Here is a 15,357-nt window from a genome sequence, read left to right as displayed (position 1 = left end):
TAAAAATGGCACCTTACTTACTACTCAACAGAATTTTAAGTGTTGTTGGTGATGGTACAAAACAAATGTATCCAGATTGCAGTCCAGTCTAGACAGTTTTCTTGGTTATGTAGTGCTCACGAAGGTAACAGCATGTGACACTGAAACGACATAAAAAATAAATCTGAATTGAGAATGGGGTGGGTGTGTATCTATGTGTGTTAACAGTGACGTTCCCCACCAAAACTAACTTCATGAGCCATTGTGATCACTTGTGAGCAAAACAAGACAGTTGTAACTTCCTACAAAAGAATCTGAGCATTCTGTCTTAGCAGTATTCCCACCCAGAACCAACCTATAGCATGAGTAACTGGAAATGGATTTTTGTCACCTGAGTGGCATTGCAGAGTTCTACCAGTTCTCAACCGGTATTGAAATATTTTACCTGTAATGTATGCTCAGTATAGAATCCTACACACATAGCAGAATTGGCTTCAGTATGTATTTGTAATAAATATTTGAAATTTTTATTAACTTCTGAGAAGCGGCTTCAACCATGGAAAAAAAATTGTAGTTTGCTTCGTAAATTGCTGTTAATCTAAGACAACAATCGTTGTACTGTGATGTTATTGCAAGTCTCAACTTTAGGTGTGCATTTTTCCCCCCAAAGTTTCTCCAAATCTTTTTTCAAAATGGCTGCCATTTCCGGTTTGCTTTCAGTTCCATTAAAAGTGACTGACCTCAGTTAAGGTGAATACAACTTCCCTATAGTCTTTGCAGGTGGTCTGCCTCTAGTAACAGTGATGACCATCTCTTCATCGTTTCCAGTGGAACTGAAACTAGTCTGCCCTCTCAGCTATATGATTTGAAAACTGAGAGAGCGCACGGAATGTGGGTCCTGATGGAAGATTGAGAGAGCAAATGAGAGGAAAGGGAGGAAAAATATGGGTAGGAGAGAATTGTAGGACACGAAGCAGAAGAATGAAAATAAATTACAAATAGACATTGGGAGAGGGGCCCAAGAAAGGCAGAAAATGATTGGAGAAGGAAAGAATGAGAGCTCTTCAATCCTAAAATAAGAAGAGTAACCCTCCTAACAGCTATTTGAGGCCCCATTGTATTTAAAGTCTTTAGACTAATCACAAAGCAAATTGGAAACAGTGCAGTTTGGGGGCAATATATGCCAGTGGCTTGTGATTTTTGAAGGTTGGCAGTAGAGGATAATGCTTTCACTCTGTCTAAATACAAATCTAAGTGTCATCTTAATTGTCAGTTACATTGTCAGCATTTGCAGGATTTATATAAACGGGGAGAGATACACAGAGGGGTGTGTATGGGAATAGATAGATAGAGGGGGTGTATCGGGATGGATAGACAGAGGGGTGCGGGTGGGGATGGATAGATAGAGTGGTGTGTACGGGGATGGATATATGGCATACAAAATAGCATTTCATCATGGTGAAAATGACACCATGGTGAAAATGACAAAAGAACTGTTAAGAAGGTTGGGTTTTTTGGTTTTATTTGGGCTTTATTTCCACAGTGACTTATATATTTAACAGACTCTGAGGGCTCATTGATGAGGGTACAGTATGAGAGAAATTAGTGTCAAGAATAGGAAGAAAGGTCAGTGTTGCATGATTAGATTGATGTTCATCAGTCATCAGATATGAATTTCTCTGGTAGCCCCATCAATTATTTGAGAATCTATGCTCCTTTTTAAAAACATTTTTCTAGCTTTTATGTGGCAAAGATCATGTGCCAAGCATGAACTGATGCAGGCTGTGTTTGAACAGTGAATGAAACATTAACTCATGGCCAGTTACATCCCATAGTCCCCATGGTGGTTACAGAAGGCCTCAGATGAGGGTGATAGGTGGTGCAGGTGATAGGTGGTGCATAGGGACTTTGCAAGAAAAAGAGGATTTGGCATGATAGGAATGATGCTGGGCAGTGAACAGTGAATTCACAGGGTAAGAGCACCAGTGTAAGCAGTGCCTCAGCTTCTGCTACTAACTTTAGAGTCGTAACAAAATATATATGGAGCACGTCTGGTCACCTGGTTGGAATGACTACCACAACTTGATCGGTACTTTTGCCACTAACCTAAATTATCACTGGCAGTGGAGACAACCTGCAAATGTCCTAAAGGGGTTATCAGTTGAAACTAGATTTGGATTTGAATATAAATGTTCCCCAACAGTGTGTGCAACCCATGCAGTTGGAGCATTGTACTTACGCATGAAAACTTGTAAATGAACCAACTTTTACTGTATTTTCCCTCTCCCCAAAGTCAAGTTCTTCTGAGCTGTCTCTTCCTCTCCCCCAAAACTGAATAAGTTGACAACTCTGCCAGTAAGACTGCTCAGTCCTTCCAATTTTTCAAAAGTTAATGTGTAAAACTTCTGTGCTGTCTCCTAACAGTACCATCTTGAGTTTTGTTTCCTTGAATTTACGTCAATTCCTGCAGTACTGAAATGTGACCTGTTGTATCATAGAATGCCCTGTATGGGTTACTGTGGGCATACCTTGGGAGAACAAGTAATGTTTTGTGCACAATCCTCACAATTATGAGGTGGATTCTGAGGTCAGTCTTTATAAGTGAACTGAACATCTTAGGAACAACTAAAAGCCATGATAAAACCATCAGTCTTAAGGGCATACAACGACACAAGACACACTCTTAAACCCAACTCTTTCTACTTCTTGGTGCCTTACTGCAGCATTTCTTGTTTCTCTTCTTCCTTAGAACCCCTTACTTTCCAGTTGATACATAGGGGGATCGTGGAAAGTGGGGAGTGGCTAATTGAGGAGAGCGAAGGAGAAATCATTTGGGAAGCGGCGTTGACAAGGATGAACATAGATTGTATGCACTTTGGGGACCACTAGCAGTCCCAGGGCTTTTTTTTTTTTTTTTTTTTTTTCCCCACTTCTCCATTACCCTACTCAGTGTTATGCAGAACTTTTTATTGGTGGTACCGGCCCTTTAATGTTTAACAATTAAATGTCTATATTTTAGTTTATAATTTATTTCCTTCTCTGTTCTATTTCTTATAGATGCCAGAATTTCAGAAGAAGACTGTCCATATCAAGGACCCAGGAAGAGTAGAAGAAATCATCTGTGGACTCATCAAAGGTGGAGCTGCCAAACTTCAGGTGAAAAATGGGATAAAGATGTGTGCAAGATATGAACAAACAATCATGCTGTTTGTTCTAGGCCAGAAAGTGGAAATGTGTGTATGACAGGAGCCAACTTTCAATAAGACTTCAAAGTTGGGAGATCTGTTGAACTATCTCAGTAAACCTCCTAAATTCAAGTGTATAACGTCACTATTTTCCATTAATGTCATTAAATAGTGAGTGACATAAGGTAGCCAAGTCAGGAGATGTCCAAACTCTGGATACTAAAAGGATAACTTCAGGACAAGATACAAAAGCATATTATTTTAATGAGTTACTCTTAGGGTGACCAGATCACAGAGGCGAAATATCTGGACGCGGGGGCGGAGCCAAAAAAACAAAAAAAAAAGCCGGCGGCGGAGGAACAAAAAAAAAAAAGCATGAACAAGCGGGAAGCGCCTAGGCTGGTGCCGGCCACACGCAGATGTAAACGGCGGCCCCGGGACTCAACAACCCCCGCCCGGAGCCTGAGGACTTACACCCCGACGCCGCGGAGATGGGCACAGGCAGGGGGCGTGCCCCCGCCAGGTCCCTGTGCGGAGACCGGCCTGGGCTGGCCGCAGCCCCTTCCCCGGTGGGCTCCAGCTCCCTGCGGGCCCGGGAGTGCGGAGCCATAGCGACCTTCACGCCACTGGGCTACACCCCGCTGGAGAAAGCGGGACCTTGCCGTGGCCCCCAGGCCGGGACCCGCCCCAGCATCGCGGGATGGGATCTCCTCACCTAGGGTCGCACACCCAGCCAGGCACGCACTGCTCCCCCTGCCCTGCCCCCCGGAGGCAGACAGACTCACAGATACTAATTATCCCCAGCACCACGGCGGAGCCGCCGCCCGACCAACCCTTCCAGCCACTCCTCCGCCTCTCCCTCGCTGCGTGTCAGGCAGAGGCATGCGTGCGCCTGGCATCCAGTGCCAACTACAGCCCCCTGCCCGCCCGAGCAGCAAAGCTGTGGCAGCAGCCAAACAACCGCGCGGAGCAGGAGGAAAGGGAGGCTCTCAGGGCGGGCTGCTGCGGAGCTGGCTTCACAAACACGGGCTGGGCAAGGGGACCGGCAGTCCGGCACCCAGCCGCTCACGGAGCCCAACTCTGCCGCCCTTTGCAAAGCGCCTGGTGGGACACGGGACCGCTTGGCTGGGGCACGGGCGGCGGAGCCGCAGCCGGCATCCCCCACTCCTTCCCCGGCGCCGAAGCCAAAGCCTCTGCCTGCTCCCCGCAGGGCGGGTATTTGGGGAGGGATCCAGTGGGGCAGTGAGGGGGCGGGGATTTGGGGAGGGATCCAATGGGGGAAGGAGGGGACGGAGTCGGGGCGGGGGCGTAAGCCCCCTCTGGGCTCCGCCTGTGGAGGCAAAATAAAGGACGCGGGACAATGAAGTAAATATCGGGACAGTCCTGATAAAATCAGGACGTCTGGTCACCCTAGTTACTCTAATTATAATATGATATTATGTAATTGTGATTATTTATCATAATAACTGTTCTAATTCTCTATAGTAACACTAAGGTATTTCAGTAGTCTTTATAAGGAAACTTGTGGTAGCTCTATTGTCTTCCCAGCTATCAGTAGTGATCATTCAGAGTCTAGGCATCTGTTTTATAACTTTTTTTTCTTTTAATAGATCATTACAGATTTTGATATGACATTAAGTAGATTTTCTTACAATGGAAAAAGATGTCCAACATGTCACAGTGAGTACTTTTTATATGAAGTGATTTTCTTTTTTTTTAAATACTGCATGTAGTTTTCTTTCTTGTTTTTCCCTGCTATATGGAGACTTCATGCGCTTGATTTATTTGAGTTGTACGATCTAATAAATGAGTTTTTAGAATGTCTTAGTTGCTTTCCACTTTGAAACAATTCTCAATCAGTGTTTCAGTATATCGTAAGAGATCAAATCTAAATAACTCAGACTTGAAGTTACAGTGCACAACTCCAGTAGGATTATCTTTGCATTAATAATTTAGACTTGCTGAAGAAGATTTGATTGATTACAGGGTTGTGTATGTGGTGTTATGCATTTTTAGAGTTGCCTAGGGTTATAACAATGACATTAGAAAGAGTCACATGGTTAAAACCCCCTGCAGCTCTTGGAAATTTCCCCTTTACCCTCCTCTTAAAGCAGAGGAAATGAGATGATGTGTCTTCATGAAATCGAGCTGCTAAAGTTGTCAGGCTATGATAATATGTTGAGAAACTTTTCAATTTAAAATTTAAAATAAGGGACATCAGTATGTTTTTTTTCTTCTTTCTAATTAAATATTCTTTTTCAATCAAACTCTTGAAAGACGAGTATGCATTCTAGTGGGCTCTGGTATGAACAGTTGTGAGCAAACTTGTGGTATAGTAACACATGCTCAAACGTTGCTCTTCAGCATTATACAAGGCATAGAAAATAAAAAGTTGAGAGAAATTCAGTCCTTTAGATAAAACTTCTTGTGACTTTTTTAATAATCTTTTCAGATGTCATTGATAACTGTAAGCTCATCACAGAAGAATGTCGGAAAAAGGTAACCAGAAAATGCATTAGCCATTGATCACTGGTACAGAGTGATTCATTTCACATTATATTTTAGTTCTAGTGTGATCTGATTTATACTGCACTGTAAGAAACAAGGAGTGAAATTGTGGCCCCACTGAATTCAATGGGAGTTTGTTCATTGACTTCAGTGGAGTCAGGAGTTCACCAGCCAAGCCCTCAAATTGTTAACCTTGCATAATGTAAGCATATGTATATTCCTATCAAAACTAGAAATAATCTAGTTTCACAAAATGTACAATTTACTTTTGTTTCATCTTTGTTATGTATATAAACTAACTTCTTGCACTCATCCGTACATTCGCATACAAAAATACAATATAAAGCATTTCAGATTCCATTACAAACAACTAGTAATGTAAATATAAAAATCACAGATAAATTGAGTTGAATATTTAGATCAAAGCATGGAGGCTGGACATAGGTGATTATTCTAAATACTTTTTTTATAATTGAAAGATCTTAAGTTCTGGTTTTCTTTTCAGTTATTGCAGCTGAAAGAAACATATTATGCTATTGAAATTGACCCTGATCTTACCATTGAAGAAAAATATCCTTACATGGTTGAATGGTAAGAGTTCGTTTGTTTACAGTTTTCACAATGAAGTAAGATTTAAGTCTTTCTAAAATATATGGGCTAAAGTTAACCTATTGCTAATCCAGTTAATTTAAGTCGCCTCTCTTTGGGGAGTGTTGCACAAAACTGATTTTTGCTGTTGCTGACGCTGCTCAGTTGGGACATCCTGAACAATGTATAATGTGTTCCTCCTCAAAATTCAATGATACATTAGTGAACAAATTCACTAATTATAATTTGAAAAACTAAATATCATTCCCTGTGTTTTGGCTGGATACATATTTAATCATAACTTGGTCATAGGGTATTTTTAGAGTTTCTCACATTAGTAGATCATTTTAAAAAGCTTACAAAGAATTAAATGTAGAATGCTTCTAGAGACAAATGAGATTCAAAGATTTAAATGTGAACCTTACAGTCCTTAAGTCAATGGACGTTTGACATTTTTTTCTTTTTTTATTCCTAGGTACAATAAATCACATACTTTACTTGTTGAACAAGGTTTACAAAAGGATAAATTTGCAGAGATCGTGAGGGAATCTGATGTTATGCTGAAGTAAGATTCTTTGACCGTCAGATCAGTTTAAAGTGTTTCCATGGACTCTACTCTATTGCCATTATGCTTACTGCTCATATATCAGGAAACCATTTTTGTTGAAAACTGTAGATACATAATATTTTCAGAAGAAATTGGATGTGAATATTACATAACTTGTGTCTATTTTGCATCTGAAAAATACATTAACATGATAGAAAGATGTATTAGAATGAATATTCGAGATATTTGAAACTACGAACATTCTACTGTGTCAGACAACTTTTGACATGATGTCTTACATAGTTGTTATTGCTATGAACTTTCTGCCTCATAGATATATGTACAGGAGAGGTTTTCAAAAGTACCACAGGGATTTAGGCACTTGACTTTATGCCCTTGAAAATCTCCCTCCATGTGCATGTGAAATACTAACAAAGACCATTTAGGAATGTCTATATTTTTTAAATAATAGTGGAATATTATTCTGCCCCTAAGAACAGAGACAAGTTTTAATAACCAGCATCCTTGCCCCTAGTGTCCTTACTATTACTGAGGCTCCAGTGTTTTTTCTATATTCTGTGCTTTTCTATCAGCATTTCCAAAGAGATGGAGCCGCCCCTGGTCAAACTGCTCCAGACTGGGAGCCTGCCTCTTGTCTGCCGTGCAGAGCGGGAGAGGGGACTGATGTCGAGGTGTCCCCCTCCCCCCACTCATGTACCTGGTCACCACTGAGCTGGGAACAAGGGAAGCCCTTCTGCTATTGGCTCACGAGCAGGGTGGGCTGGACCACCACCCAGGATGCCATGCTCAGTGGGGAGGGCACCTCTTCCCACTGTTGCTCTGCTGTCTGCAGCCAGTGCTGCTCCTACACTCCCCCACCCCTGCCTTGGAGCCACCCCCGGCCAAGCTGCTCGAGACCAGGAGCCTCCTGTCTCCTGTGCATGTGGGGTGGAGGGTGATATTGGGGTGTCCCCATCAGGGCCGTCCCTAGCTATTCTGGGGCCCTACACAGCCCCCCATGGGGGGGGGCCGTCCCCAGGCCTCCGTGCGGGGGGTCTGGGCTGGCTTGGGGGACAGGGGGAACCACCCGCCAGCACTCACTGGTAGCACGGCTGGGACCGGGTCTGCACTTCCCACCACCGGTGAGTGCAGGCCGGCCATGCTGCAGAGCTCAGGGGAGTGGGGGCGGAGCATGGGTGGGAAGAGGGGGGCGGGGGCGGAACACGGCGGGGGCCCTGGGAAAGAGCCGGAGCTGGGGCTGGAGCAGCACGCAGCTGCACAAGGCACCAGGAAATTTGGTGCCCCACATTTCCTGGTGCCCTATGCAGCTGCGTACTTTGTGTATGGCTAAGGACGGCCCTGGTCCCCATCCCCTAGCCCGTGTACCTAGTCTCCGCTGAACTGGGGTTGGGGGACAGGGAGCCTGTCTGTGCTGCTGCCTGTGGGTTAGGAGTAGGAGCTACCAGCAGATGCTGCTGTCTGAGCAAGCATTCAGACTAGTGAGTGCAGTGCTTAAAGAGACAGCGTGCTGAACACACTCAATCCAGCACACACACACACAGTGTCTCGCACTCCCCCAACACACTCTGTCCTTCCCCCAAAACACACACACACCCCTACTTCCCCTCCAACATCCAAAAATATTTAATTAAATGGTATTCTATTATTGTTTAACAGAGCAATTAAAACTGCCATTAATTGTGACTATATTTTTAATCTCTTGATTAATTTTTTTAATAATTTGGCAGCCCTAATAATTAATCATTGGAACAATTTACCTAGAGATGTGGTAGATTCTCCATCACCTGGAATCTTTAAATCAAGATTGGATATCTATTTAAAAGATATACTCTCACTAAATCAGAAGTTACGGCTCAATGCAAGAATTACGTTGTGAAAGTCTGTGATGTATGTTATGTAGGAGGTCAGACTAGATGATCATAATGGTCCATTCTGGCCTTAAAAAAAACCTGTGAAAACATAAATACAGTGAAATGCCTATGGAAACTTCACTTTTTTTCCCCATGAAGATGGGAGAGTCCTTTTGAAAATTTACCTTTCATATTTTGGGGATTTTTTTTCTGTGTTTTATCTTGTATTTACATACATCCTGTTCTGCAGGGAAGGATATGAGAACTTCTTTGATAAGCTCAATGAACATAATATTCCTGTGTTCATATTTTCTGCTGGGATTGGAGACATTCTAGAGGAAGTCATCCATCAGGCTGGTGTCTACCATTCTAATGTCAAAGTAGTTTCCAATTTCATGGATTTTGATGAGAGTGTAAGTATGAAATACAACATTTCTGGAGCTGAAAGGGGTAGGTAGAGGGATAAAATATGTATTACCCATATAATACAGCATAACACCACACTCTAAATGAGCATATTAATGCAGCAGATGCAGCCAGTTGCCCTGCCATTTGGAAAAGGAGCACTGTGTAGTCAGTCCTTGTCATAGGCACAAAGCAAATAGAAGAAAACATCACCGAGGTGGTTGCTAGCTTACTTGTGGGCTTCCTGGGGCAGCACAACGGTTTGCTACCTTTTTGCTCAGATCACCGATTTGCAGTCCTAGCCCCTTAGCAATGCTTCTGCTCTCTCATAGTAATCTGTCTTGCATAAAACCTAAGAGGATTAAAAGAATAAATATTTGCCCAAAATAAAACATCTAGAGATGAAATATACAAATGTCACTCTGAAATTTAATCTGTTCTCATAACATTAGAAATAACTTTTAGTGTTTGTTTAATAGGGTGTGTTAAAGGGATTTAAAGGAGAATTGATTCATGTTTATAACAAACATGATGGTGCCTTGAAGAACACAGAGTACTTCAAACAGTTAAAAGACAACAGCAACATCATATTGCTTGGAGATTCACAGGGAGACTTAACTATGGCAGATGGAGTAGCAAATGTTGAACACATTCTTAAGATTGGCTATCTAAATGATAAAGTAAGTAGTTTACATATTGGTACATTTGGGCTAGGATATTTCCTTCTAATCACACATACTGTGGGTTAGCAAAATAAAGACATTCTATAAAGCTTTAAGTACCTATTAAAGTTATCCCTTTAGTATCTTCTACCGTTCAAATGTATTCCAAAGAGTTGATACTCAAAGGGTTTCCTCACCTCACACCAATGACTTGTTAAAGCACAAGCTTAACTATCCCCCATCCTTTAGTATTATCTTTACTGGAACTTCTGGAGCAGCTGTCTCGCTGGGATATGAAATTCTGGGGCTGGGGAAAGGCTATAAAGTAATCAATCATCTTTATAGGCGATGATTCTTTCTCTTTAAACCCTGTCCCTTTTTCCTTCAGCCCCACATCTGTGTCTTTCCAAAGTTGCAATAGTTTCTTGCTTTTAGTTTCTCCTACTTTGGATGAGATCCAAGACTTTGACTGCAAAATTAAAAGGCACTTCTAAAGTGAAGATGCATTTCAAGTTGAAATATATACCACATTCATCGGGTGTAAAATACTGCCTGTATTTTCTTCTCATCCACTAATGACACAATAGAAGTCCATTCCCAAATTCCTTTCATGGAGATGAGAAGTTTCAAACTGGCTTGTTACTCATTGACAACATCATTATGCATAAAGTCTTGAGTAGTCTGCCATAAATGTATACTGGGGGGGGGGGAAGCCATATATACTTGAACGCCTATTATACATACTTTTAAATAAGTGGTTTGAATTTTAACTTGCTTTTAGTCTCACTTCCACAAACTATGGAACTCAAATACTCAGTAGCTAGTAGTGGATATGCATATTTCACCTTGATAATTGGAAGAAAGACTTGATATAATTTTATAATGGTGGCTGACTTTTCTACATTAAAACCTGTTAATTGGGTGTTCTTTCTTCCCTCCCGCCCTCTTCCCCCTCCCCCATGCTGATAAATAGGTAGAAGAGCTTCTGGAAAAATACATGGACTCTTATGATATTGTTTTGGTGAAAGATGAATCTTTGGATGTGGCCAATTCCATCCTACAGAAAATCCTGTAAATTGCATCCTCAAGTCACTCTACTTCTCCTAATGGGACAACTGGACAGAAGAGCACATTTGTGTTATCTTAGAGATGTGTTTATTATTCATATTGTTTTCTGAACTCTTGTAATTCTTAATTTAAAAATTTTGATCATCACTTTGGTATCTAAAAGTAATATACAGCATCCATTGTCAACTGGAAGCTTTACTGTTCTTATGCCACCCCTCACTGTCTCTCACCTCTGCTCTGTTTTAACAAATGTGATTAACTTTACTGCTTAGAGGACATTACAATTTGTTCTTTTAATCATGCATATGAGAGGGGTGTTTTAGAAATTGGAGTTATTTTGTAACATTTAAGATGTAAACATTCTGTGATTAGCTAATGTGCAGGGGTCTGTGTTGCATTTTGTACAGTCCTGAGTTCTCTCTCACACAGACAGCTATTTTCAAGAATCATAGTTGCACGTGAGGGTAGTGGTGTTATTTTAATGTTTCACAATACAAGTTTTCATAATTTTTTTTCCCCTGGTGAAAATGATACAACATAAAGATGTGATTCAGACAAAATGTTACTGTATATGGACTCTAGTATCACTTTAGCAATTTTTTTAAAATCCGTGATTTGATGTAAAGTTTACTCTTAACTAAATAGCACTGCCTTATCAGTAACAGTTGGAAGTTAAGGGTTAGTCACCTGTAAAGTGGCTTTGAGTGTTTTGTGCAGCAATTTTAGAGAATAACTACCAAAAAAAAAAAATCTCCCGTGGAAGGCTGTAAAATACAGTTAAGGGAAGCAGTTTGCTCTTCTGGTTACTTTTTAACATTTATTTACCCTTCAGCTGTGCAGTGGGAGAATTACACAGGTAGCTTGCTTTTCTGGTGTAATCAATACTACACATGAGTGAAAGGAAACTTCTCAGTACTGTGAGGATAATTTTACAAACTAACACATCAGCCCACTTTCAGGGATTTCATTCTTTATGCTGCTGTATACATAGTAAACCACATCCCATATTATAACAATGATTCTAAATATCTCTAAAGTGACAGATAGTGTACATACATACCTTGTTTTATCCTATTGATCATCTCTTGTGAACCTAAGTTTTGGTTTAATTAGTGGTGCCATTACAGTTCATTATGTAAATCCTCCTTTCACAGGATTAACCATGGTGTTCACCTATTGTCAAACTGGCTGCTACATAAGCCCAGTAAGTTATAGACTGTTGCTGCATATATTCAACTCCTATTAATAATAAGTGAGTTGGGGGGTCACTGTTTTTCCCCACCCACAAAGTAAAGATAGTTCTTGAAGTGACTGGCCATACAGATTCCACTTTTCATGTGCCCCATGTGCACAGGATTGGATTGTTTTGGCCAGCAGTGTCAGTGAGGCCACTCCTGAGGTGTCCTTGCATCTGTCTCCACCCAGGAGCAAAGCAGATGTAAAGCAGGCTCTGTTCTCTTACCGCTGCTGCATTTCTATGTACTGTTAGTATTACTAATGTTAATTAGTTCAGGAGTGAGTTCTGCAGTCTTTAAATTCTTTTGTGTCATATGACCATCAGCTATTTTGCTTAGAGGCTAGACAAGGACAAGTACAAGGGATCCAGCAGTAGGATAGAAGCAAAACCCCCAGGGTTAAAAACCTGCTCCTTGTGTAACACTTCAGTGCCCGCTTACAGCTGGGCACTCATATTCCTGAGCAATGTTCAATATGCTCTCTCTAATTAAACAAAAAGCTAGAGAGGCTTGCCTAAAACTCTCTCTTACAAGCCTTCAGACAGCAAAAGGAAGGATGTAGGTAGGCCTCAGTTATCACGTCACTCCCTTTCCAATGTGCCCCAGTGACTCAAAAATCTACCCCAAGCACCCATGCTCTGTCAACCAAGAGACCCTAGATGTTCACTTCCATTCTGGCGTTGATGACCCCTGAGAGGTGTAGGAAGGAGCACGGCTCCAGTGTCAGATTGAGATATTGGTTACCCTCTGTCATGCCTATGAAATCCAAACACAAGAGTCACCCTGGCTCTGACTCAACAGGCAAAGGGTAGCCAAGGGCCAGACTTTGATCCTTTTGGTGCATTAATACTACCTGTTAAACATATGCCTCTGGTACCCACTAAACTTCTGGACCACCCTTTCTTTTGCACTGACCTCCTTAGTATCTTGCTCATTGGCACGGTCCCTATTGGCACAGCGCATATACAGTATGGAGCAATTTCTCTGGGTTTGATAGTGCAGCCACCCTTGCTAAGTAAGCAATTAGTTACAGAGACCTCAGTACTGACTCATTTCCCTACTGTAGTGGACATTAGAGCATCCCAGCATGCCTGAAAAAGTAGCCCCACCATTGGAGGAGGTATACTCCTTTTCATCCTCCTTGTTGATGTGCAGTAGGGACTCATCTCCCCTCCATTAGGATCACACTGAGAAACATGAACTGCTCTCTCAAAAGGAGATGGCAAGGATTTCTGAGAACAAGCCACCTGGTGTCCTCCATTGTGTCCCACCAATCTATATCCACATGCTTGTCACCCTTTAACTCTGCTGGTTAAGATATGCAATACCATATTTGCAAGCCAGTAGCTACTGCCCCCCTGCCAGGACTAACTCCCCTTCTCCCCAGAGGCAATATAGATCTTCCCAGGCAGGTCAACTAAAGCAGCCTCAGATACTAGAGCAGGGGTCGGCAACGTTCAGCACGCGGCTCGCCAGGGTAAGCACCCTAGCGGGCCGGGGCAGTTTATTTACCTGCTGATGCAACTAATCTCACCTGCAGTTTCCTCATCTTCCCCTGATGAGGCAGTGAACCCCTCACCATCTTCTCCAGTCAACTTATTGAAGGGGTTCCAAGATGTTAAAATACATGGCAGAAGCGTGACCTACTTTTGGGGGAGGTACAAGAGACCACAAATTGTTGGATGTTCTACACCCTTCCAAGTGCGATAAAACACAATTACTGTAAGGTAAGTAACCATTCTTTCCTTGAGTACATGCTAAATGGGGGATTCAAAAATATTTCCATAAGGAGAACTGCATGTTAATAATAAATTGACACTTTCCTTCTATGATCACTTACTCTTGGGGGAATTCTGCACCAAAAATTAAAAATTCTGCACACTATTTTCAAAGTCTGCAAAATACTACATATTTTATTTGTCAAAATAACACAATATAATCACACCAGCTTCAATTATTTTGGTAATTTATTTCAAAATACCTGTCAGCAAGTATGTCTGTAATAATACAGACAACTAAAAAGATTTAGAAAATGGTTTTTGGCAAATAGATTCCTTACTAGGCATATTAATACAGAACTTTCAGTAATAATTCATTTAAACTACAATACAGACACATGCTTCCCCCTCAGAAGCAGTGAAAAGGCTTGAAGGAGTCAGGGGTAACAGGAGCTGAGGGAGAGGGAAATAATTGCTGGGGAGAAGCCTGGGCACGAACCTAAAGAGTTGTTGGGTATGGGTAGGAGAAAAATGGAACAGGATTGTTTTGGTGGGGGGGATGAGAGATTGTTGTGGAGCCTCTCCCATGGAGAGACTGGCTGACCCCTAGCCTCTCAGTCAGGCACATCTGCCCCTGTCCTTATGTGTCTCTGCACCCCTACTCAGTCATCCCCATTTGGCCCTGCATCCTCACTCAGCCACCCCCCCTTCTCCCTGTGGCCCAGTACCCCCACTCCCATTTGGCCCCCCCAACAGCCCCATGTGCCCCATGCTGTCCATATCTCTTACCACTCCCCATGGACCCATGCGCAGGGCACTGTGAGGAACGCAGCCTCTTCTCCCTCTCCCCTCACTGCAGCTAGCTGCTCCTGACCAGAGGTGGCTGCCCTCTGTTCTGGTGCCACAGGAATCCCTGGTGGGCAAAAGCCATAACCTCTCCAGCAGAAAGTATTTTCTGCTGAGAAAAAAATTCTGCAGGGGACATGAATTCTGCACATATGCAATGGCGCAGACTTCCCCCTGAGTAATTTCTTAACATTGCAGTGGCACCCACAAATCTCACCTACATAAGTATGAGTCTTAATCTTACATGTCTTTTTTTTTGGGGGGGGGGGGGGGGGGGGGGCGAATTAGTATCTACTTCCATCTTCCTTTTCCAATTTATTCTGTTGGCTAGAAACAAGAACCAGCATTGTATGACCAGCCAATTGTCCACAGGCTACTTATCTCCAGAGCCCTGTCAGGTGCTGAAACACTTCATTTTAAAAAACAAATGTGCCTATAATTTAAACAGCAATATTTTAAAAATTAGTTTAGTTCTTATAACTTAAAATAGCTGCATGGTTTATTTATTCAAGTTTCAGGGGAAGAGTTTATTCATGCTCCAAATTCCTAAACTAAATTTTCATGCAGAACCAATATTTCCCCTTTTCTCCCCCTTCGGCAGTACATTTAAAATGCAGGTGCTGCTTCAGCCTCAATTAGAAAGTAGCATGAACACCAAATCAGGACAATAAGAGTGGTTATACTGTAAGTGAATTTACTTAAGTTTTACCTCTACTCACCCTTTCAGTTCTCTTCTGTAAAAACA

At 42.1% G+C, this 15,357-nt stretch overlaps 1 protein-coding gene across 1 annotated transcript in view; it reads left to right on the top strand.

The window, feature by feature from the left end:
* The window catches only part of NT5C3A (5'-nucleotidase, cytosolic IIIA), a 35,995-nt gene extending 24,622 nt beyond the window's left edge, over positions 1-11,373 (top strand). The window contains 8 exon segments of the mRNA XM_065583763.1: positions 3,037-3,135; positions 4,775-4,844; positions 5,617-5,663; positions 6,178-6,263; positions 6,736-6,825; positions 8,929-9,091; positions 9,563-9,763; positions 10,719-11,373. Coding sequence (XP_065439835.1) covers positions 3,037-3,135; positions 4,775-4,844; positions 5,617-5,663; positions 6,178-6,263; positions 6,736-6,825; positions 8,929-9,091; positions 9,563-9,763; positions 10,719-10,820 — 858 coding nt within the window. The 3' untranslated portion in view covers positions 10,821-11,373.
* The last annotated feature ends 3,984 nt before the right edge of the window (positions 11,374-15,357 follow it).

Source organism: Chrysemys picta, chromosome 2 (genome assembly GCF_011386835.1).
Source record: "Chrysemys picta bellii isolate R12L10 chromosome 2, ASM1138683v2, whole genome shotgun sequence".
NCBI classification, from domain to species: domain Eukaryota; kingdom Metazoa; phylum Chordata; order Testudines; family Emydidae; genus Chrysemys; species Chrysemys picta.
Note: the sequence above shows the minus strand (reverse complement) of the source record. Positions and strands in the feature narration are given on the sequence as shown.